Raw genomic sequence first — 26054 nt, 5'->3', positions numbered from 1 at the left:
GTCACTGATAGAATATCAGTACTCCATTTAATAACATCAAATTTGACAAAATGTTAATTTAAAACTAAAATGTGTTACACCTTTTTATAATATGTTCAATACGATCATGGCATAGGCCTCTATCTGCATAATAAGGTTCCCGCCCTCACATTAATGGCATACTATAGTTCATCTATTGTAATTAATAATCATTACTTCAAAAAACCCATACCTGTTACATAAATAAATTAAAGTATACCTTACATAGGGTGAAACATTCTCGTGAAGTTCAAGCTTGAGTTTAATTTGACCCTGAAATTTCTTTTAATTTTAGTACGTGTTTCTATTCTAAAACCTATTTTCTACCTATCAGGTTTATAGATAACGTAAACTCATATAATGGAAGAAATAGAAAACGCGTGCACGTGCTGTGCTGAAAAGCACGCGGGGTTGGTAGAACACGAGAGAAGTTCTATAGGAAAAGCACAACGCGAAGAGCAGTGCTTCTCGAGTGTTCTGGCAATTCCCAAGTGCTTTATAACTCCACCGGCATCACAGCAAGCAAGGTTTTTATTTCTTTTATAAAATACGAGTAACGATAAACATGCGCGCGAGTGCTGTGTATTCTCATAAAGCTATCGCTCCAAACCAATCAGTATACTTTACGAGTACATATATGTAAAACCTAAAGAAATTGAGCCTGTATGCTGGACGCGAATTGTAATGCAAATTAGCCATTCTGTCTTCCAGGGGAGAACATTGCTAGAAGAGACCATTCGTAAAAGATTAGCTTGTCCTAGAGATTTAATTTTATTCTAAATATTGTTTAAAACTATCCAGAGATAATAATAATCGGCATGTAGTTTTGGAATTTTTACATAGTCCCTGATTTTACGAATCGAGTAAGGTTAATTTCAAAAGCCGTTTATTTTCTACACTAGTGCCCAAAAGCAAATTGGCGAGTTATTTCATTTATCGGAAAAAATGTAATACAAAATTACAAATCTCCTAATTTGAAGTTGTCTGTCCTGGCTTAGCAATCTAATGTGCATTACAATGCGAAAACCATCAAGGCGTGTTTCGTGAATATAGACTGATCCCATTATAGATAACAACTAAGTTACATCTTTTACCATTTTGTGTCCCGCCACAAAGCTAAATAAGTTTGTCAAAAATTTCAGTCAGAAATATTCAGGAATCCATGGCCATGAGCGAAACAAAAATAAATATGTACCAATGTCAACTTCTCAAGTTTTACAATTCTGTAAAATTTTCAAATAAATGCATACAATGTACTGTACTTGTACAATGTACGACTTCACTTCCTATCTGAATAAGTTAATTAAAGATTAAATTACATTAAATTATGTAGCTATATAATAAGAGTATACTATAGATTACCAATCCTAACTGAACCTTACATAATATAATTAGTAGTTGTAGCTATCAAAATATATCTTAAATAGAATAGTAGCCCACTCTTAATCGTATAAACTTTTTTTTTAACTCTCAGCATTGATTGTACCTGAAATAGTTCAATGGTAACCTATTTCTTGATTGGAGCGTTGTGTTTATTACGTCAGGTTAGCCTTCATTAAGGTATACAAAAAGCATCTTTATTTTGCTCATGGTTTACTTAAGAGTAATGATTTGTTTTCACACAATGACAAACATTGTTACCATAACAACCACTACTAAATGTATACGATAAAAGTATAAACTATTATAATTTAAAGATGCATCACTCAAATCAAGAAATATTTTACCATTATTTTTCAACTAATCACCTGAGGTATAGTCACAAAACCCGTGAAATAGATATTAGACTAATACACATTAGTAGAACCTAATTCCATTGTTTTTGTCTATATTTGACTATTACTCGTTGACTAGTATTATTTATTTCTTGATTAAATGCCTTCACTCTAGTATCAATACCGAGAATATTCAATCATGAATTACTTGTATGTGCACTTTTAGTCAAACAATGAAAAGTTGTTGCTAAAACACATTACCTGAAGGCCAGAGGAAATAGAAATTTCAAGGAGATCAAGAGTAGGCTACATTGACTATCAGGTTGCAATTGTAATTGGTTGAGAGCAACCTTTTTTTGAATATAGTAAAACAGTAGTTAAGTACTTCATATCTCAGGTTTCATATAGACAATAATAGATTAGAATATGAACCCATTTGTCTGTACAGTGTGCATTTGATTACAGCTATCAAAGCTAGTACCGATGCATGCATGAAACTATGAGATGCAATTACAATCTATGAATGGTAATAGGTCGTTTGCATGATGACGTCATCTATATTTCACTACCAGAATCGATCGGTCGTAGTACACTTTCATTTGTTCAGTTAATCAACACCAGTTGTCTTAATATTCTCATGAGGAAATTCATTCTACAAGTGGGAGTTAGCAAATCTCCTTTTGTGAGAATGATTGCTTTTAACTGACATATTATTTTGCATCTATGTTAGAATGAGTCATGCCAAACTGAAATTTTTGCGGAAGGAGGAAAAACCGGAGAATCCCAAAAGAATCTCGAAGCAAAAGAGAGAACCAACGAGAAATTCTACTCACATATAAATATACAATGGGTCCACACACATTTCCAGAAAATGAACTGCAGTTAACTGCAGTTAAATGCCGACACTATACGGTATATACTATATTTAACAGATATGATTTAGTAAGCTCATACTTTGTACAGTCAGTTGGGTTCATACTGTAAACTACATGCGTGATACGAACATGTACTTGCCTATATTGTTTATTAAAAAAGCATGTACATACTTTACAATCATGTACATCTATCTAGAACTAGCTTTAATAAAAGTATTACCAGGAATGGCCTAGAAACCCGGATTAATATGGCAATATGACTGCAGGGATGAAAGCAAAATGTAGATAACCCACAACGAAGCTAACAAAATTGATGATGCAATTTTGTGATTTCTTGGGCCTCCAAGCTCACCTCCTATCTTTTTATTTCTACGTATCATCATGATTGTAATTGCCACCAATGCAGCAATACAAAAGAGCATTACTGAAAAACCTAAGGAACCCCCATCAACTTTAAATTCCCTTCCATTAGCAGCATGATATATTGCAGCTACAGACCATGCCAAGCCGATTCCAAGGAACACATTAACAGAATTACTGCCAGTCACATTACCCACCGAAGAATCAGCAGTTTCATCATTTATTGCTGCAACTTTGCTGGCAAAAGTATCTAAAAAGAAAATATATGGGATAAATGTATAAGATAATGTATGCATATATATAATACATAAAACATTGACAAAACTATATGAAATAGTATTATACCTAGTATATACCTCGATTATATATCGCGAAATTTCGAGATTTCGAAAGTCTAAAATGTCACGACACTTAAAATTCGCGATTCTGCTTTACTTATGGGGTTGTAATTGTGTCAAGGGCGGATCCAGGGGGGCGAAGCGGGGCTTCAGCCCCCCTTCAGCAGAAAAACAAAAAACCAAAAAAAAACTGAAGAATTAGATGCTTTTTTTATTATTTTCCGTCGTGTTGACAAAAGAAACTCAATTAGCCCCCCTAAACTCAATTAGCCCCCCCCCCCTAAACTCAATTAGTCCCCCCCTAAAATTTTGGCTGGGTCCGCCCTTACAAGCATACATAGTTTTTATTGTATATAAACATGAGATAAACATGAGACTATATACTAGTATTTTCTAGTTTCTTGTTTTCTGCATAAGAATTCTGTACCTGGAAGACTTGTTCCCAAAGCAACAAATGTTATGGCAACAACACTATCTGAAAGGCTAATAGTGCATCCAAAGTGTGAAGCTAAGTCTCCAATAAATGCAGTCAGAACACCAATCATTATAATGGAAACAACAAAACATGCCCAGCCACCCCAAATATCTGTGGGTGGAACACAAGCAAACAGCAGTTTCCAAAACACGGTTAGGAAGTGCATCATGTAGTCTCCAAAACTCGGAGGGGAAGGCTCTTCACTCTCATTTTCTCCACTACCTCCAACAGTAAGAGCATCTTTAAATTGCTCTCTCCAAGAAGATGTCCCAACTACTAACGCAAGGTTGGCCTTAGCAAGCAGCTTATCCACTGTGTTCCTGAATTCTTTACTTTCAATAATAACCACCTCGATTTTGGAAATTTCACCTGGTAAATTTAACATAAAAAATTATCAAATGTCAAAACAAAACAAAAAACTCAACCAACAATAGCAATTATTATAGTAATTATACAGCTTCTCATTAATCCCATATAGGTAACTGTCCAATAATTTTATTAATTGGACAGGTCTTGTTGATATGGGATTAATTAGGTGGCTATATAATTAATAGGTAATGGGATTTCATGCTTCCCAATCAAGAAATAATTAGACTCGAAAAATTTCTCTGACTACCAAATTGGACTCAGCCTATGGTCTCATCCAATTTAGGAAGTCCTCAGAATTTTTCTCGTCATGGAGTCCTATTACATATACTAATAGCAATATTTAGCAATTAGTCCTCGAGCACGAATGGGCTTTGAGTCAATATAGCCCATGAGGCAGAATACCGAATCCAAATTCAAGTTAAATTCGAATTGTTTGGCTTTCAAAGCCTACACTTTTCACTACTAGTAGGCTATGACTTATAGTCTACTAGTAGCTCATCCAATCAGAACTCAGCATTAACGATAGACCGCTAGTTTGATTCGACTAAATAGATTTATACAAATATCTAATGAAATGCAAGAAATCAAATTAGATGCAGCACGTAAAACACGCTTAAATACCATTGCTTAACCACTAAATTTTGTGGAAAATATTTTTTGACTTCACTTGTGCGAAAAACTTGTCTCTGATACAATAGAAAATAAGTAAGATCAAATAAGTTACTTTTTAAGTTTTGCATATCTGTTGATAATCTAATGAGATGCAAGATATCAAAATGAGATGCAAAAAACTTAAAACTTAACTTACCAGTATAAGCCTTTTCATAGTTTAAGAATCGATTCCACTGCGCATGCAATTTTATCCCGAATTTCTCACCTTCTTTTGTCTAAACCTTCTTTTGTTCTTAATTAAACAAAAGAAGGTAAGAAATTCGGAATAAAATTGCATGTGCAGTGGAATCGATTCTTAAACTATGAAAAGGCTTATTTGGTCTTATTTACCTTCTATTGTCTGACAAATAAGTATTGCACAAAGTCAAGTTAAAAAAAGTGAAAAAAATATTTTCTACAAAATTTTGTTGTTAAGCAATCGTATTTATATTCTTATAAAGCATGTTTTACATTCTGCATCTCATTAAGTATCTTGCATCTCATGAATAGAACATTAAATAATATTATCAGATTTATAATAAATATATACTTGTCCCCACTTTTCTTTTGTTTTGTTTAATAATGGTTAACTTGCCTATAATATTTTCAAAAGATCAATAGTCATAGCAGATCTAAAACGTTTTTGAAAAATGTACTAGAAATTTCCGATTGAAGAACTGTGAGTCTTTGTCAGATATTATAATGTCCATATATGTAAGTCAAGTTCAATTTTTTCTAATATTATTCATACTCTTAGCAATGGAAGCTACACCCTAGAGAACGGCATCTTTCATTGACTGCATTCTTATCTACCGTTTAAGATCTGCAAAAACTGTATATTTTTTCAAAGCTATGAACGCATATGGCCCAAATACTAATACCAATTGCCTATATATCTGTTGGGACATATAGGCAATTGGTATAGTTTTCAACCATTCCCAAGACGATAAAAATTAAAGACATTTAGACATGGTGGCCATGCTGGTGGAAAGGTAAAAAAGTGACCTCATTGACTCAAGGTTAGCCTCATTTGTCAATATTCTGATGCTGAAATGAGGCTAACCTTGAGTCAATGAGTCTGTAAGCAATTAAGAACCCAATGGTATTTTATAAATCTGAAATTGCATACTAGCCCTATTAAAAATATGAATTATGACCTTACCGAGCCTCGGCTTTCCTAGTTCCTCAATACGCTCTTTTTCGGGATCATAGTCATCTGATAAGGGACGGGGATCATCCTCATCTCTGACAAGTTGTGGTTCTCCAAGAATTACAAAGAAGTTTTCCTTCTTTTCATAATCTTCATCATCAATGATGCCAATCTCAATAAATTTGCTGAAATATGACAAAATATGATCAAAATGAACATATGCAAGCAGCTTATATAATCAATTAAGGGACTGCATTAGATAATAAACGAGAAGGGGGATATAATTATTTATTTATTAGCTATATAGTAAGTATTTAAAATTAAATAAAGAAAAACACTAGTTGAGGTAAAGAACAATAAGTCAAGAGTCCAATAAGAAGTTACTCCAAAATAAACTTTTTACAAACACTTAAAGTGCCTATGACACCTGAAACAAAATTTTCAGCATTGAAGTAAATAGAAGAATAATGGTAAAGTATTTTTACGAGGTTTATATATACTTGCAATAATTATGTTTATGGGTGTGACATCATAGGAGACATTTGAGTTTGTCTTCATTTGTTAATTGAGTCACTGGTTACTATGAGAAAAAAAAACTTCCAATAACCTTTCTATAAACCATAAGTAAAACAATGCTGCTTTATATACAGGATAATTTACTACCCCAGAAAATTTTTGTATATTTAATAAATTGCCTCCTTTGACGTCACATCATGAAAGATAACCCTTGATTATTCCAAGATGCATCACTCAAATCATATAAAAATATTTTACAATTCATAGCTATTCACTTCATGTAGAATCAATGCTGAAAATATTGAGTTATGTTTGATAGGCACTTTAATACTACAAGGTAAAGGTAGTTTGTTTTACTTTGATAATCTCTTACTATCAGTGCTCCTTTTTGCGGGTATTTAAAGCTAATTAAAGCTATACAGAACAGAGAGAAGTCAAGAATGATAACTAATAAAAAACATTAAAAACAGAAAAATATGGGCATATCTATCAAAACCTACTAGCAGCAGGTGATAATATCATATGTCTTATAGGTTCTAGTTCTATTAATGTCAAATGTAGTGTCAAGTTTGGAAAAGTAGTGTCTGGAAAGAAGAATTTTGAACGTTATCCTAGCTAGAAGGAGAGCAGTTAGGAATTGAAGACAGCAAAACATTCTATGGAAAAACAATGCAGTTGAAAAAAGAGTTCCTGAAAAGTATAGTCTTGCAATGGCTGGGCTGTAGAAGCTTAGAGGAAGTCAATCGAAAAGGTCTAGAGCATGCAGTAGAACTTGTTATGAAGTTTGAAATGTAGAGCTCATACTGACCAAAACTACATTTATAGAAGAAAAGTAAATCCTTGATTTCAAGCCAAAAAGGAAGAGGAAGTAAGTTGAGACGCTTTAAACAGACACTTGAGAATTGAGTCCTAATCTTGAAGTATGAAATTGGTGGATAATGTTTCTGGACACTCTCTATAAGCAACAAAGGTCAAAGGAAGAAATCTTGAGGTGTGCCCATAATATTCACAACAATAAGATACTATGCGTTCGACCTGACAAGACTTAATAAATAGAGAACTTGACAACAGCGAACGTTAGTCATATAGATACAATGCTTTCTCATGAAACTCTTGTAATATCTCACTTGTCAATTGTATTTTTTTTAGTGAACACATGCACTTGGTGTAATGGTCTAAATAAAATATTACAAACAAACATCTATCTGCAGACTATGTAAAAGTACAATATATGGTTGCTCTTATTGGCAAATCACTATATTATGAAAATGAATGTAATGAGCAATATTATAAAAAATAATAATTAGTTGGACAAATTGGCAGAATCAAAATATGGAAGTGGAAATTATGGACCAAAAGTCATATGCTTTAATTATGAGCTCATTCTGAGTTAATACCATATTAAGCCAACTTTTGCTTTTGATCTTTTATTCAACATCCAGTTAGACTTATAATTACAATACGGGCATTAACAATTATATTCAAAACTGAATAACCAATTAGAAGAAAATTTAAATATCAAAAGACTTGCCACATACACATTTTAATCCTCGTTCCTTAATCAAATGAAAAATAAGTAGAAAGAAAGATAAATGGACACTTGCTGTATTCAATAGCCATAGCCAAATGTATACAGAATTCATATTCCATTTTACACATATCAACGAACATACCCAAATAAGCCTAACTGCTATCATTGAATATGGTAGTCAATAGATACTGTTCCAATTTTTTCCTCTTTCCCTGCCGCTGTGTCTGTATGGTAATCTGAGTGTGAAATTCGATCATCAACAGCAAATAAGCTACTGAACGTGTCACGCTCGTTGTAAACGTAGTGAATGATCGACTCAATTTTTATTTCCTGGCTCAATAAATACGTATACTGCGCATTCAAAATGAACGAGCTATATAGACAAGACGACGAATTACTTAAAAGTCGTTTCACTATACAACGAATAAAAAATATATTTCAAAGTATGCATATATGATTAAAAAAATAAATAAAATATACTAGCTACAAAAATAGTATGAATTTGCATAATAATATAAACAATGGGAAACGATGGATCGTTTTTTTAAGACACATCAAAGCGAAATCAAACACTTATTTTTACTTACCATAAGCATGTAATGTAAATTCAAATCAATACATGTAATAAAAAGATACTTACTGAGTTTCATCGTTTAAAAATTCGAGTTCTCCTACAGCGTCCTCATAGTCCTCGCCACCGCCTTTTGCAGTACCTTCTTCAGTATGATAAGGTATTCGCACAGTTCCACGGGCACCAGTGTTGCGGTTTACCCGAATTTTCACGATTTTATTTGCCTCGGGTACTGACACAGACTCCTCCTCGAATGTGAACATACCGGGGTAATCATCATCAAGAATTACTATTATAGCTTTACCGCCTCGAATGATTTTTCCAGGCGGACCTCGATAGGTATTTCGCATAAGATCTCCATCAGGACCTGCAATGCGAACATTTCCAAGAGAAACAGTGAAGTGTTCGTCCTCCTCAAAAATATCATCATCAATGATAACGACAGAGATGGTTTTTTGGGTCTCTCCTGGTCTAAAACATACTGTGCCTTCGGTTTTATCGTAATCGTCCCCGGCCTTAGCTGTCCCATCCTCGGTCCTAAAATCGACGAAAACAGTGTTATTAATATCACCACCAGCGCGAGTAATGGTCATATAGACACTTCCACAGTTTTCTTTCACCTCGTATTCGTCAGGGTCAAAATATACTTTTACTACAGATGGGTCATCGTACTCGATATCTTGGATCTCAAGCTTAGCATCTGCTACAGAGCTACTAGCTTTCTCAAGTTTATCATGCTTCATTTTGATCATGTTACCACTTCCAACCATTTTACGCGTTGCTTCGATACGATAATATGCTCTACTTTTCGGCTGGAGTCGTAAATTTTCTTGTTCGAGAAGTCGCTCGACCGTTTCGTGGTCAGCATCTGGATACTTTTGACGGATTTCTCTCAACACATGAATGGCTTTCTCGCGCCTTTCCTCTGTTAAATCGTGTAAAGAAAACTCGTCTTCCAAGTCAGCTGGTCCTCCAAGTTCAGTGAGAGCGTAGGCCCTATCATCCGTTTCTGGAATAGCACCATCGGTGTAGCCATCCTTTTTAAATTGAACTCCAATAACATCGAAATCGCCGGTCTGAATGACAGAAACTCCCCCCCTTTTCTGCTTCCTTTTCTTTCCTCGCAAGGCTCGATAGAATAACAGCTTTCGATCCGCTATGTAAGCAAATCCAACTAGAAGGGGAAAGAAAGCTAAAGTAAGGACACCTTCCCAAACTTCGACAACTCCTTTACTGATCACCGCTAGAATCAAGTATAGCCAGATGTAAGCAAAAACCGACGTGGCTGCCGTTATGGCAAATACTCGAAGATGCTTGATTCGGCGGACTTCACCATCAGGAATAACATAGATACACACGGAAATGATAACAAAAAGGTTGAATGCTGCAGAGCCTACAATTGTAGATGGACCTAGTTCTCCCGCTTCAAACTGATTTCCACAGATTTCAATAACAGACAGCAATATTTCGGGCGCAGAAGAACCGAGTGCCATGAGAGTTAAATTGGACACAGTTTCGTTCCAAATTTTGACAGTAACAACTCTTTCTTTGCCGTTCACTTTGTCCTTTACTTTTATTTCTTTCTCCTTCGATGTAATAATTTCTATAGATGACATGAAACGGTCTGAAATTATAGATACGCCTAAGAAGAAAAATAACAAAGACAGAAGATATACAAAAGCTCTGCCGATACGCGCTCCCGTCGAAGGGTCTCCTTTCCATACTGGAAGAATAACTCCTGGCTTACATTCTGTTTTGACAGCACATTCTTCCACTGCAGCGAACACAGTTTCTTGAAAAAAACCCAGCCATAATATACATAAGAAACCAAGGCGAATGGACAAGACTTTCAAATTAAACATCATCGATGATTTCTTGGCTTTCCCGGCGACAGACTTGGTATTACGTTGGGACTTTCAATCGCTCATTCGACCAGGCTAATTTGTTATTCTTGGGTTTTTCGTTTGAAACGCTGTATTTACAAGCCACATAAGCTATCTGTCGCTGTATTTGATGTTTCAAACGTACTCGTTGAAAGAGTAAAAGGCACAGAGATGGCTTTTCACATTCAAATCAGTACGAGTAAGCCTAGCAGCTGTACTCATTCTTACTGGATGATCGGAGAATAGAAAAGAATCGAACCCCAGACAACCTAACAAATAACCATTATGCAAATTAGTGAAGAAGGCGTTAACGGTCATTGCGCACGCGTGCAAATGGTATTGTTGTTTACAATAAAGAACAGCGTTACCCGAGAAAACTGTGAATCTTGCTGGTGTTTCACGATAAAAATGCGTGTTTTTCATACAGCTTTAGTGCCTTTCTGTGAGTTCCAACAATGTTTGAGAATAAATAAGCCTTATAAATAAGGCATAAATGACAGTTTTGCTAAACATAAAAGTAACATGATTATCTCTTTAACACCCGATGCGTACAATAAAAAATAATAGTTTTAAATGCCATAAGAAAGGCATTGTACTGATTGTCTATTTTGACTGATTTTAAAGTGATCTTAGCTTTATCCTTGTAAAGGAGAATTAAAAAAATATAATTTGAATTGTTAAAGTATTCAAAAGAAACTCTTACTAAATATTACAAACGAAGTCAATTAATTAAAGGCAAAATCAAGATTTACACTGAGGAGTTTAACTAAAATACAGATAACACTCATGTAAGAATTTTACTTTATTAAATGATTCAAACTGTTACGATCGATAAGAATCCCGATCCGAAGAGCAACTTGAATGTTTTATAAGAGTTTGAACACTACAAATTGTTCAAGCTTGTAAAATATTGATAGACAACATTTTGGCCCCAAGATGAATATATTCTAAAAGTGGTACTTGTAAGAAAAGAGGCCTGACTAAAAATGGATCGGTCTAAATATTTATTATTGCTGATATTTTGTGAATTTATCATTTTGGTATACTAAAAATAGGCCTATAATTCTCATTACCTCTGTCCCAGAGAATAGAGATTACTTGAAATATTGACATTACAAAATTCTGCCTTAAACGGAACTGAAAATCAGGAATGAAAAAATTACAAAAAAGGGCAATTGAACGCTTACAAATTGTAAGCGATGCGATGTTGAAAATCCTATATCTTTTCGATGAAAATATTCCTTCTAGCATATTCTATTTAACTTAAAGTGTTTTCTCATTTGCATTTGTCATATCAACCGAAAAATTGAAAATGACATGGATATAACAAATTGATTTGTTCATAAAACTTTTTATTTGATCGGTATCGCAAAATGACCGTATTTGTGGTTCTGATAATTCTGTGTTTGTGTGTGTGCGAGTGAGCGTGTGTGTGTGTAATTTCCTTTCTCCATGTCCTTTATAGCTGCGGAACGACATTTACCACCGTTTTTGATCACATACAGGATGTTTGCCAATGCCATTGCAATCCGCTTTGTCCACACTGAACCAAGGAAAAAGAATAATTAAGAAAGCAGAAAAACAAACTCACAATTTCCTTTTATTTCTATTTTTAATTTCTTCCACTAGTTTTGACTAAAAATAATGATTGATAACTGACTAGTGAATAAATTTTGTTGGCATTTTATATTCTCCCTCTCAGCTCTAATTCATTGGAATCAAAGGCTAAAGTAGATTTCGCTAGTTACAATGGCTTACCAACCAACGATGACCGAATATTCACCCTTTCTCGTTAAATGATACCATTTTTATTTGTTGTAAGATGATGCTTTCAATAAACTTTCGATTCTTCAGTTAAGATTAATAAAGTCACTAAATTAAAGAGAAGAGCATAAAAAAACCTGTTTGCCATCCGAAATAATTCATTGCGTGATAAGAACTCCGTATCCGCGAGTATTAAATATTTTACGAGTACGATGTAATTGTTTGATTGTGAATGGTAAACATTTCTGGCCAGGTTTAGAAATGTAAAGGTCGAGTTCATAGTTTCCAGTCGTATAGGACGTTAGGCGGTCTCATTTACTAGTCTGGGAGAAAACATTCACTTTATATCCAAACAAAGTCTTGTATTTGCAAAACAGGTGAATTGGATGGTGAAAAACCATGGCAGCAACTTGTGTTATTTTTAGTCTTACCGCAAACTAATAAGTTATGCTGAGCACAGACTTTGGCGTGCAAAATTCAGTCACTTCTTGGCCATCATGGAGTGAATCGGTGATAAGATAAAAGGTTTACATATTATATGTAACCACGGGGATCTAGAACAGAAACACAATCAAATTATTTTTATTTGTCCATTTATCGTAAGGCTTCTATGACGTATGATAGATTATTTCAAACGGCGTGAACATTATGACATTAATATTTCAAAAGCATTTTTTTTTTCGCAATTAGGTTTTAGCGGTTGCGTGCATAATAGATGAGAAAGCAACTAGTACTATAGAGATTGTCTTGTTATTTCAGTATTCACAAATCAATATAAGTATCTCTAGATATCTCGAAAAAAGACTATTTTATTTATTAAACACAATATTTATGCGTAATATTTCAAAGCCGACGATGAGGACTGAACGAGATTTCAAGTCCGCGCAATTAGTTCCAGTCCAAGGCGCAGCCGAGGACTGGAACTAATTGCAAGGACTTGAAATCCCGTCCATTCCTCATTGTCGGCTTTGAAATGACTTCTCATACTCAGTAATCATTCGGAAAGTTATTTGTTTAGGATTGAAAGACTTAAGGGACAGATGTGTCCCTGAACTGAATTAATTTCGATCCAGTCCAAGAACTTGAACAAAATTAATTAATTCAGTCCTTTCATAGGACTTTATCGTTTCAAGTAACATCATGTGACCCAAAAATAGCCCATTGATTGGCTGATTTCCTCATGAATTATTAATGAGTATGAGAAAGGAACATCTAGTTTAGCAAATCTGGGCAGTAATTATTGAAGGTTATTGGACTTAAGTTGGTCCTTGAGACGGCTGGCTCCTTATATACAGGGGGTCAGTGTAGCTGCAAGTTTCTGTACTTTAGTCTAGGGGTTTAACCACTTCGTTTTTTGATATCCTTTGATATAGTGATGTGGGTAAGTGGAATACCCGTTGAACACTATCGAGATTTAAAATTCAAGGATGCTATAACTGGCAAAAACTAAGATCAGACTTACGCTCAAATGGCTGAGTGCCTGGTTGACTACGTTCCTGTCACATTATTCTATGACATTATCTTGTCGAATTAATCGACTAATAATGCAACTAAATCCTAGGAAATGTAAGGAAATGTTTATTTACTTTTTTATGCAGTCCATTACGACCGGTGGAGCGTATATTTAGTGTGTAAAGTCATTAAAGGCTATGATTAGACCAATCCTGAAGAAGCAATCATTGCCTCCTGAGGAGTTCTTCAGCTTCAGACCTATCTCTAATTCAAAATTTATTTCTGTAGTTATTTTAGAAGGTTGTTGCTGTTCAATTGGTAGAGCATCTTTAACGAAATAACAGCATGAAATATTCCAATCTGTATATAGAAACGCCATAGTGGTGTTGAAACTGCTTTATTAAGGTTACATAATGATATATTACATGCCATTGATAAACATTGCTCTGTCATCCTTGTTTTACACGATCTTTCGGCAGTTTTAAAATACTGCGTCAATTATGATATTCTGCTTCACAGACTTTCTACCGGATATGGAATATATGGAAATGCACTTGAATGGTTTAGGTCCAATTTGTGCGATAGGACTTTCTGTGTGTAGGTACATCTAAACCACCTGTAGTTCTGATTGCGGAGTTCCACAGTGCTCTGTTTTGGGACCCATTTTATTTCTTTTGTACACAATTGGATGGTGAAAATGAAATCGAAAAATTTAAATACTCAATTATTTTTAAATTCAAGGTGAGGTAATTTCCTCGGTAATACGAAAGAGCAAAAAAAAAAACGATAAAAAAATAACTAGAACATTTTTTCCACGCGCACCTTTGTCTTCCAATATAATTCCCCCATGGCATCTTATGTCGTTGATATGTATAATTAGGATGATCTTAGACTTGAATATAGAGTTTCTCGAGCTGTGATTGGTCGAGCGACCGGTGAATCTGAGACGATGATCACCGCTGAAGCGGTGATTATGAGGTTTTCCAAAATTTTGCACATGGGAAGTAATACTAAACTGTTTTTTATCCTGAATTACGACTTTTCCCTGATATTTAAGTCTAAAACTAAAAATACTAAAATAGTTATTCCCCTCAGGCTCAGTGATTATGGTGATATTTACCCCGCCACTCGAAGACTCGCGGCTTGGTAAATTCCATCGATTACTTCGCCTTCGCTCTATGATTGTCCAGGGTAGATAATGCGCAAGGCCCAATTATGTATTTTCGTAAGCTCATCAGAATGATAACAGTATTAATTAGGAGTTGATGACGTCATATTCTCAACTTCCAGTTTCTTTCAACAAGATTTCAGTATATCTCTGAGAGTAGCTGATTAATGTCATTCAAACTTTGCAGTATATTGGTATTCGAAATATGGAACATGAAAATTAACAACCTGTGGTTGCTATAGCAAATCACTGGAGTCCCTAACAGCGATTTTAACGTTTCAGCGATTGCTTTTTAAAATTTTTTATCTATCTTGAGCAGAAAATTGTTAGTGACTAAACTTGTGTCTATGACCATAACAGATATTTTAACCTAGCCTTATTTGATACCATCTCTCGTAAAAGGTAAAACATCGTTAAAAACTTGAATATTAGGTAGGAGTAGCCTGGAACCGAGGCTAGTGCCTTGACGACTTATCTATATATTTAATTTTGAAGAACAGCTAGAGTGCAAAGTCGGACATTTGAACGCATGTGTGTGTGGCACTTATGCGCAATCGGAGGTTGTTCCTTGTACCACAGACGTACGAAAAAGTAAGTGGCTCAGGGGACTCGTGACAGTTGTGAGCGTCAGTAATCCGACTAGTTAGGACATTCATAGGCACCCTCTCAAAATTGACATGCTAGAGCGGAAAAGAGTTAAGGAGGCTCTGGGTAGTTTTGGTCTGGCACACCTAGCCACATTGAAACGGCTACAACTTCGTCTTGAATAACTCGATTTGCAAGCACTTTTCACACAATTTCAGGAAAGGATTAAAGGTTTCAAAAATGATAAATTAGTTTAAAGCGGCCTTTTAATTATGACGTAATGATGACATCATAGAAATCGTTTACCGCTTATTTTCTCGAAAACTAGACCTAAACTTTCAAAGCGACTTGCACCAGTCGATAGTGTTCATCAAGGCACCCAACATATTGCAATATATGAAAGAAATGTATGAGAGCGTTTTCCAAATATTACGCGATGAATATTTTCATGGACTTTTACTATTATTTCCAGCGTGTCAACTTTATACCCTCAAAATCGGGACTTTAATTTAGTGGATTCAATATTTTTAGTAGCTAGAATATAGGTACGTATATAGACACTGTCCTTATTGCGTATGAATCAAATTGTGACTTTCTTTCTAACGTTATGGATTTTTTGATATGAAGCTAAATGACCCCATTTGTTGTCAAAAGCGATAGAAAATATCGGTGAAAGCTCACAACCGGCACAGCACACGACGAGGCAAGCGTGAATAATCAACAAGCAGCCGTGAGCGAAAATAGTTGTAAGCGTACTTATTTTTATTTGACTGCCTTAAAACCCTTCAATGCATATGAAATTAAAGGAGACTATTTGTAAAAGATACATTTTTTAGTGACTTCATTTAGAAAAAAATCGTTCGACGATTTTTTGAATGCCGCTTTCACCGATAAACGCCACGAAGCATTTAGGGCACGTGAAAATAGTTCGGAACATGCGCACTAACGTAATAAGGTGTGCAAGCAATGGGTAACAAAATCCAGGATTTAGATCAGGAGAGCATAAATGAGAGAAGAAAACTTCTTGTCCTGGCATCTCTTAACGTGGCATTTGACACGCTTGTCTTACTGAAGGAAAAGGAAGGAAACGGTCCGTCACAGCAGGCAAGGGGGCGGGATCGACGGGGCTAGAAAAAACCATAATAAAGCACTTATATGAAAAAGAGACCAACTGGCTTGCACTAATTGCAGAGACCTTAAAGAAAATAGGGCCCTTATCACGCACCGAAAAATCAGAACTGGTTTCCGTGGTGGCGACATCAGAATTATTTATTTACTTTTTCTCCATCCAATTATATGATAAAAAAAGATTGAAAGCAGAAGCGTAATTAAACTTGAACATACAAAACAATCATTGCTAACGAGTCATTTCTAGTCTATCTTGACAACAATTTTAATGTTTGATGGACTTGCCGACGCATCGACGGCTCCTGGTTCCTTGCTGGCCCACGCCTCCATGTCGACAAACGGTTCCTTGCCGTGTTGCCGACATACGTCTGCTTAAAAACACCACACACTTAAATTTTGTTTGTCGAGCTACGGCCCACGGCTCCTTGCCGAATTAGGGCTCATAGCTAACCCCGACTCCTGGCCTACACAAAACTACTGTATTTTAAAATTCGCAAAACTTAAATCTCTCTTGCCGACCCACGGTCCCTTGCCCAAACACGGCTACTTTTAAACGCAAAATACTCATATCTTCATGATAGTTATGATTCATCAGCTTTTTAATTATAAATCAAGCCAAGCTTTCGAGCATCTTGCTCTTCATCAAGGCAAACGGTTGTGACAGTTTTACAAGAAACACGCAACATAACAATGTGCGCGTGCTATAGTTAAATGTACCAGTTGCTAGGAGCGCGCGTGTTACGAAGGGAGAATTAATTGCGCGCTATTTTTTTTTTTTTTTTTTTTGTCTATTAAGATACGCTATATTGCCTGACTAGTGTTATAGTTGGGATTCCTGTGGAAGCGCGCGGAGATTGGAGCGGGGAGAATGGAGAGGAAAAGTAGGGACTGCAGACAAAACTGACTTTCTCACACTTGTCAAATCCTCGTCACTTTTGGCGCCAGCATAGGAGATGTTTACATTCCGACTGCCTGATAGGTTTTATTTTTTTTGGTGTTATCGAAATAATTTTGAATTAAAAGTACGTACTACAATGTCATTGAGATATCAAAGGCAATTTATCGTGTGTGTTTTTCGTTGGATTCAGTATTTGGGACGATTTTGAACAACCGTATTGTATTATCAACACCGACAACATGCATGGAACATTTTATCTGTTGATTTTGCCTAGAACGTAAGAGCCCCTAATGTTCTTTGATGTGGACTTGAGGTCGAATGTGCTCTCGATCGATCGTTGATCATTTTGAACAAATTCGCCAAAACTAAACAACAGTCGAGAATTTTAAGGTTTGACTGGAATGCTACGATCAGTTTTCGCTCTGCTGGAAAACAATCCTTTGCCATAAATATTCATTTAGATTTGATTTGCAAGTAAGATTTCACCAAGGGAGCACGGCAGAATGATTTCTGCTTATTTTTAGCGCGTTTTTTAATCTCTTTCGTACCTTTCAGTCGCCATTTTGGATTTTTAGACTGATAAATGTGCGCGTTCCTATCTCACCGACCAAGTCCGTAAGGGACGAGGGACGAGCAGTGTACGGCGGAGCCGTTATAATACTAGTAATAGGAGGTTTGTATGATGGCGTCATTTCACTCCAACTACCAAGATGCTTAGCGAATTTGGAGAGAAAAGTGGGACCGCTCGCAGTCTAGTTTAACAGCTGGTTGCCAAAACACGGCCAAAATTTCACGTGGGCAGCATACCGAAGTGTAGTGCATAGAATTAAAAACCAAAAAACGCATATAATTCAAGCTATGATGAAAAAACGAAACCGAAATGACAGCGTAAAACAAAATCTAAAGCTTAAGAAACATGTTAGTTAGTACAGAGCAAATTTTGTGTAAATATATATATGCTGTATTTTCACAAACCCGCAATGGACAACCTACATGTTAAAGCAGGACATAAAAATACAACGATAAGAAATAAATTCTAGCTGTAAACAAATCTAAAAAACTTGATACAACTCAATACACAGATATATATAGATTATGGAAGGTTCGGGGAACCCAGAACAAAGCACTGCCCAATCTCGATGCTTGTGGGGCGAAGCACGTATAATAATCTGTATCATGCAACTTCCATGAACACAACGTGCAACGTTTTGGGAAACCAAGAATGCAAAGCAATGCACAAAACCGACGTTTGCGAGGCGAAGCACGTGTAATAAACTTTATAGCATACAACAAAAACGTACAAACTTTGCCTGGAGCGAAGGGAAAAGCATTAGTACACAAACCCGGCGTTCGTGAGGAGGAGCACGCAAATAAACTTTAGAACATACACTAATTGCGGGATACTATTTGTCATTTCTGGCCAAAACTAAAATGGCCGCAAGAAAGTCGTAAACTTTGGCTGACTGCCATAAGTCGGGAAACGCAATTATGGTAGATCTGACTTAACTGTTCAAATAATGATGATAATATGGAAAAGAATGAATTGAATGAAAACGTGGGCAACAAAACACTTTTGGTCGGGGTTGTTCTTTTGCTATTGGTAGAGGCGCAAGCAGAGCGTATTCATGCTAATAAATGGTTTCTTATACACGCATACTAAGACCGCCGCGAATAGCTGAAGAAACACTAGGAAGACCTATACTGTTCTAAAATGCCGCTCAGATCCACGACATTTGAATCATGCAAGTTTTTATTGCTCAGTATTTGTTTATATTTCTTATTTATTTATTTATTTATTTATTCATTTATCTATTTATTTAGCTTTGTCATTCAAACACTCACACATGAACCCACTCACATACCCTAAACTAGTTTTTTCCGTATGTTTTTGTTTTCCCATAACTAGTTGTAAAGGTAATAAATAAAATAGATAAATAAAAATAATAAACAAAGAAACTTGGTATTTTACCTTTCAGTACACCAAGGGCGACTGTTTGATAAAATATAATTAACTAATAAGGAAAACACTGAGTTATATCTGATAAACATGAAGAGAAACGTTCTGGATCTTGCCATATATATTCTAATTATACTATATATGCTGTTCTTCAGTCTGTTGGTCCTACATATGAGCACTTGAGCACAAACTCCGCTAACTTTTAAGATGATCATTACATAAATAATTAAAACAAAACGTCTTTATTTAAGTGTGTAGTTATTCTAGCGCTTTCGCACTAATTGGGGACACTTCTCACTCACACACACTACATGTGTTTGGATCAGGCAGTACCTGAGTCGTGCAGCTTTAATGTGGTTCTCATAAAAGCAGATTCATTGAATAGATTGGTTGTCGGGTGTAATTCTGCCTTCGTAGAGTAGGATAAGATCAGTTACTTGTTGTAAGGGCTTCGGGATGAGTAGGTAAAGCAAGAATACATTCTTCTAAATCGTCCGACAAATAATTTGGGAGTCCGTTGTGGAACACGGGACAGACGGTGTATTCAGCTATATGGGGCGTATACAAAACATAGAATGTCGCGAGTCCCTTGGTTAGCATGTTCGCTCTTTTGTTCAGTGGAACTCAGGCCTGGATTCCGAATTCCAGAGTGCTGGATTCCGGATTCCAAAGCCTAAAATTTCCGCGTGGATTCCGGATTCCGGATTCCCTTACATGGGGCGAGAACTCCGAAGCAATTATACTACACACCATACAGTTGGGTACGATATATCATATCTGTTTGCATTTTTTCAGTTCAACTCGAGGTGTTGTAAGCCTGGATGTAGGTATACATGGGTATGTTGGCATATTCGCTTGCACTATGCGTCTAGTTCAGGTTGATCCTTTAAGAATACATAGCGGCCCTCAAGAAGCCTGCGTGCAGTCCGACAACCAGAGTTCAAGTTGGGTGCACGAAGTCTACCCTACATGTCTCAGCTCTACACTAAAGCGTTTGGAAGTTTTGAAGTGACAGCGTACAGTGATAGTCCAAATTTGACCAAGCAACGAATATAGAGGATAATAAGCGTAGAGAAATACTAAAGCAAAGTCAGGATTCAAATAGCTTGCATCCTAGCTCGAATCCAGTAACTCAAATACGGGCACAGATGCATTATTTTGGCTGCGTTCTCAGAGTTTCTCAAATTCATTTTTTTAAATAATCCACATCACAAGACTAAAGATCACGTGGAAACTAGATTGTCTTGATAATTCGCCAAGATTGGGCAAATTCAAATAGAATTGTGATATTTCCGAGTCGCTGAAAACACCTGGACACCATTGTCTGTAATTTTGGCAGTATGTTTGTCGTTTGTATATAGCCAAACGTCCTGGAACTGACTTGGTGGATATGTTTGGAGTCATTGTTTCGCGTGGTTTTTTTCTCTTCGGTTTTGTCATAAAATAACTTATTAAACACTGATTAAACTGGCGAGTAAAGTGTAGTGTAAAACTACTACTTTTATTAATAAGTGGGCCACCATAGGTATGGTGTGTTTAACCTAACCACACAGCTACAACAGAGGAACCCTCAAATGATATATTCCAGTATGTCATCTTATTCTGTTTTTCTGAGTTTTTTTGAGCGTACAAAAACAAAGAAAAAGATATTTCAAGAGATTATATCAATCAATTCTGTTAAGAAAAAAGACCCTGGCTTAAAAGGTATATGTATTATGTCTGAGTATATTGAGAGTATATTCTCGGTTTTCACCCACGTGACTTGGTGCATGACAACGGTTGCTAACCGCCATATTGGTGCACAACATAGTGTAAACAAAAGAGATTCATCACAATCGAGCGACTAAAAGTCAATATTTTCAGCACATTTTCTATAATGGTTCTTTGTTTAATGGTAAATTGTCATACCAGGAGTGTTCGTGATAAGGGAATTTCCCTCTTTCGTGTTCCATCGGTTAAAAAAAGTCAAGGAGAGGAGGCAGAAGAGCTGTCGATTGAACGACGTAGAAAGTGGTTGGCCGCCATTAGTAGGGTTGGGTTATCCGAAGAAATCATCAACAGTGGGAGAATTTGCAGCCGTCACTTCGTTTCTGGAAAACCTGCTGCCAATTGGGATAAGTTTAACGTCGATTGGGTGCCTACATTAAATTTGGGACACAACAAAACAGTAGTAAGTGAGAAAAACTCTGATCTTCAAGCCGCGCGAAGTGAACGTGCAAAAGTGAGAAGGAAGAGACAACAGGAAAGAGCATTGTTCGAGTCAGCTGCAAAGGTAGCGAAACTGGATGAAGAAGGCGCTACAATCGACAATATTTCTTTTGACTCTCCTTCTTTAACTGAGGAAATCAGCCAGATCGCAAATGACCTTCAATCAGCGAGTGATAAATCAAAGTTGCACTGCCAAGATGGCGATTTATTGGACGGGATTACTTCGAAGCTGGAGGAACTTTGTAAGATCACTGACTCTAGCACACAAACAAACGAAGTTAATCCAGAAATGACCGAGTCAAGCACACAAACTGAGGAGTTAGATTATATGTTTTCTCAGCCAAAGAAAGCCCCTTTCGATCGCGAAGATATGCTGGAAGATGGGAAGGTACTATTTTACACTGGATTGCCTTCAGCTACTATTTTACAAGCTGTATATGAACATGTAGCCCCTCATGTGGCAAGAAAGTCGTTGAGCTTAACGAAGTTCCAGGAACTTGTCATGGTCTTGATGAAACTCCGACTTAATGTGCCATACTTGGATCTTGCATACCGTTTTGAAGTGTCTGCACCAACTGTCTCCAGGATATTTTTTACCTGGATAACAATCATGGACATACGACTCTCTCAACTAATATATTGGCCTGAGCGGGATGAACTATGGAGAACAATGCCTCAATGCTTCGAGTTTTCGTTTGGAAAGAAGACAACAGTGATTATTGATTGTTTTGAGGTCTTCATAGAAAGGCCTACCAACCTGCTGGCAAGAGCCCAGACCTTCAGCTCCTACAAACACCACAACACTGTAAAGGTATTAATTGGAATCACTCCACAAGGCACCATTTCCTTTGTATCAAAGGCCTGGGGTGGCAGAACATCTGATAAGCTCCTCACTGAAAACTGTGGTATTTTAAATAAACTTGTGCCTGGTGATCTAGTAATGGCCGACAGGGGATTTACAGTTCATGAAAGTGTGGCATTCAAGAGAGCAGAGCTTGTTATACCAGCGTTTACTAAGGGGAAGAGCCAGCTGGACCCCATCGATGTTGAGAACACCCGAGGAATTGCAAATGTCAGAATTCATGTGGAGAGGGTAATCGGTTTGCTGAGGTGCAAGTACACAATTCTGAAAGGGACACTGAGCACTGACTTTCTCATGAGCAATAAGGAACAGGTACCAGTCATTGATATCATTTTAAGGGTGTGTTCTGGTCTTGTTAACCTTTGTCCACCAATCATTCCATTTGACTAGATTATAAACATACTAATTATTACCAAAATTTGAGAATTTGAATTTATTTATAAAGATAAAAATGAAATACCAGGATATTCTTGTATTCAAAATGTCATAATGTATTGGTGACACAAGAAATATTTTTCTGCTTTGTTCCTGTCAGAGTAGCTATTTTATTTTTGGACATTGCTGATGAAAACTAGTGTATCTTAATTGTTTATTATTAATTCTCAAATTTACTACTATTTTGTTGCATTTAAAGCACAATAGAATATAGTGGTCTTTTGTATCACCTATTTCAAAAAAACAGTTGTCACTGCCAAAGGCAATAGTCGATTCGAAGGTGTAATATATGAAAATAAACGCAAATAATCAAAGCCTTTAAAGTTCTTTCAGGCTACAAACAACACTGGATATCTCAAAACTCATTAAAAAAAAACAAAAAAAAAACAAGTGATTGTTGGAACTATGAATAACCTATCACCTTTCTCCTTTAGCGATGACAACCTTTCTTAAATGAAATAGGTGTATAGATATGTTTTTGTGTAATGAATATTCTAGTGGATCGAAACCAACTGTTATTTGCTAAATAGCTACTATGATTATTAACAACTTTGTATTTCTTTCATGGTATTAATGCATTTGCTCTTCTAAAACAACATTACTGTTTCAAATAAAGAGTAGATGATGGCTAGTGAACACTAGCGTGTTCTAAACACATATTCTAAACTGATGGAAACATTGTAATTTTACCAATTTCCAAACACTGAGCCAGATGTGGGCGCATTTTGGGTATGTCAAATGTAAAGTCTCGTGGGCTGAAACCATAAACCAGACACGTAGCAAATGCTATGGCAAAGATTCCACAGTCACTCCCATTCAGTTGTTGCTGGACTGTTACATTTTCTATGCCTACATAGCTGTCTGCCATTAAACTCTCTACCTGTTCTTCAACCTCTTTGGCAATGATATCATGGTAGAGACTATCATAAGGTTGACCATGCCTGGTCTACATCCAATAGAGTTTATACAGACCCAGTGCATATGTCCTGTATGTAATATTTGAACAAATTCTGAAGTGACAACATCAAAGTTCCTAATGGGGCCAAGGGTTGTTTTTTGAAAGCTCTCTATCAGAGGATTGACTTTCTGTAGATGTACTTGTGCTTTCTGAATTATTGTACAGTCCAGCCATCCAGTAGGTGAATTAATGATGTCAAAATGACTGTCATTGAGGCTACCAAGGGAAGCCCTCTTGTCTAAAACCCCTTTAGTCACTTGTGTTATTTCGACATCCGATTCATCATCACTGGAATCAATAATTGATGAATAACTAGTAGATACAGCACTAGCATTATTACCAATGATTGTACTTTCCTTTTTGTCCAATTTAGCTGCTTGCATTTGTGGAATACTGTTTTCACATTTTAATTGGCTTGTTGATGCAGCACTAACAGTGTTGGCTTTTGAAGAAGAAGAACAAGTGGTAGGACCAATAGAACTAGATGCAGTTACTTTGGCTGCTTGAGACACCTTGCAATTGCTGCACACCCACGTAGTTTGACTATTGTTAGGCATTCTTTTATAGTCCAGACACTGGAGATGGAAAAACTTTCCATTTTGGCAATTTTCACTGTGACATTTGAGAAGCCTTTCATTCATCATTGGTGATGAGCCACATACACAAATACTGTCCAGTTTCAAAGCTTGATCATTATGTGTGCACTTAGTAGAACTTGGCTTTGATGCTTTTCTTGGCTTTTTGCATTGAAATTCTGCTAGCAAGCGGCAGTTAGGACAGTACCAAACATCAGGGACTGAATCTGATAAATGCAAACATGTCTGGTGAAATTCCTTTATTAGGCACTTTGGGTTACTGCAGTGAATAGTTCTTCCTTGAGAAGGCATTCCACAGTAACAAATACCAGAGGACTTGTTTGCTGGTTTTATTTCAGGTAAGTGCTGTTTTCTTGTATACCATTGAGCAAGAATCTCAGGTAGTATGCATGTCTGCCATACTTTTGTAACTTTGGGAACGATAGCTTCCCAGTGACTTGTTTCTGGGAGAATTCTTTCAATGAAGACTTGAGGTTTGTTTTCGCTGAATGCACACACGACAAAGTCACAAAATTGGCGACCAGTTATAGACAATTGTTGCTGCACTTGGTAATAATACTGGTGCTTTCTCTTTAGTCGAAATATTCCATTCACTTTCTCTAGGCAAGAACTTTTCTTAAGCACATAACTTTCAAAGTCCCAGTTTTCAATAATGTAAGGGCACTTTACTTCTCCACACCCATCACCACAACAGGAGCAGGAACAGAGGAAATCAGGTGTTGCATGCATCCAGGGATGTTGCTTATCAATGAAAACTCCACACTTTATCAGTACAAAATCTTTGTGGTTTGCAGACATGAGATGGTTGTAAGTCTCTATGGCTTTGCCTTCATTTTTGATTCCATGATTGATTGCTTTAGATTGCACACTAAACAACTGTGGATAGCAAATGTTTTTAATAGGTGAGATAGATGGTTGGTCAGGATTTGTATTGGCAACAGAATAACTCATTGAAGCCCCAACACGACCAGCTCTATGTTTAAAAAACGCAGTTCCTTTTGATTGATCCCTTGTTTCCTGTTCTATTAATTCTATCTCGGAATCAGAAAGAGATAGTTCGACTTTGCAGCACTTTTGTAACAGCTCTGGGTAGTTCAGCTTCAGATTCTCATGATTGTAAAGGGATGGTATCGTTAGAACACGCCGACTTTTTAGTACAAATTGATCAGCATAAGGAGCCACTAGAGAAAGAATGACAGGCTTTTTTTGGCTCTCATTTAGTTTTGCAAAGAAGGTTTTCATATCCGTTTCTGTAGGGGTGACATTTGGGACGGACTTCGTTTTCCCTACCGGAGTGCTAGTCGAAGGTTGTACACCATCAATTTTAACGTCTAATTCATCTTTCAACTTTCGAGCTGATTTAAAATTGATGTCTTCAACTTGAGCGTACGGTACTTCGTTTACGTAAGTTGGGAGTAGCCACGTACATTTCACTTCTGTGCAGGCCAACTTTCCATGTATACGATTCCACGCCTCAATATAGAACAGTACGCTCCCTACATGAGAGCAGCACTCTGCTAGACCTGCTTTGCAACCAAGGCAGTGGGCAGATATTATCGTTCCTTCTCCATTAGCGATAATCCAAATTGGT

General features: G+C 36.4%; 2 protein-coding genes across 2 annotated transcripts; one reads left to right on the top strand and one right to left on the bottom strand.

The window, feature by feature from the left end:
- Positions 1–262: 262 nt before the first annotated feature.
- Positions 263–10731, bottom strand: LOC116300535 (sodium/calcium exchanger 1). Its single transcript, XM_031709417.2, has 4 exons — positions 8639–10731; positions 5964–6136; positions 3734–4150; positions 263–3218 (listed from the first exon to the last, which is right to left on the bottom strand). Exons 1-4 carry the CDS (start codon positions 10432–10434, stop codon positions 2839–2841), a joined length of 2766 nt encoding a protein of 921 aa, XP_031565277.1. The 5' UTR covers positions 10435–10731; the 3' UTR covers positions 263–2838.
- A 10417-nt stretch (positions 10732–21148) lies between these two features.
- On the top strand, positions 21149–23575 carry LOC148905140 (uncharacterized). The gene has a single exon (XM_089040717.1). The coding sequence runs from the start codon at positions 21281–21283 to the stop codon at positions 22862–22864; it is 1584 nt and encodes a 527-aa protein (XP_088896843.1). The 5' UTR covers positions 21149–21280; the 3' UTR covers positions 22865–23575.
- Positions 23576–26054: the final 2479 nt, after the last annotated feature.

The sequence above is a fragment of the Actinia tenebrosa genome, unplaced genomic scaffold, assembly GCF_029948245.1.
Source record: "Actinia tenebrosa isolate PJP-AT-01 unplaced genomic scaffold, QUT_ActTen_1.0 PGA_scaffold8__29_contigs__length_14323225, whole genome shotgun sequence".
Taxonomy (NCBI): Eukaryota; Metazoa; Cnidaria; class Anthozoa; order Actiniaria; family Actiniidae; genus Actinia; species Actinia tenebrosa.
Note: the sequence above shows the minus strand (reverse complement) of the source record. Positions and strands in the feature narration are given on the sequence as shown.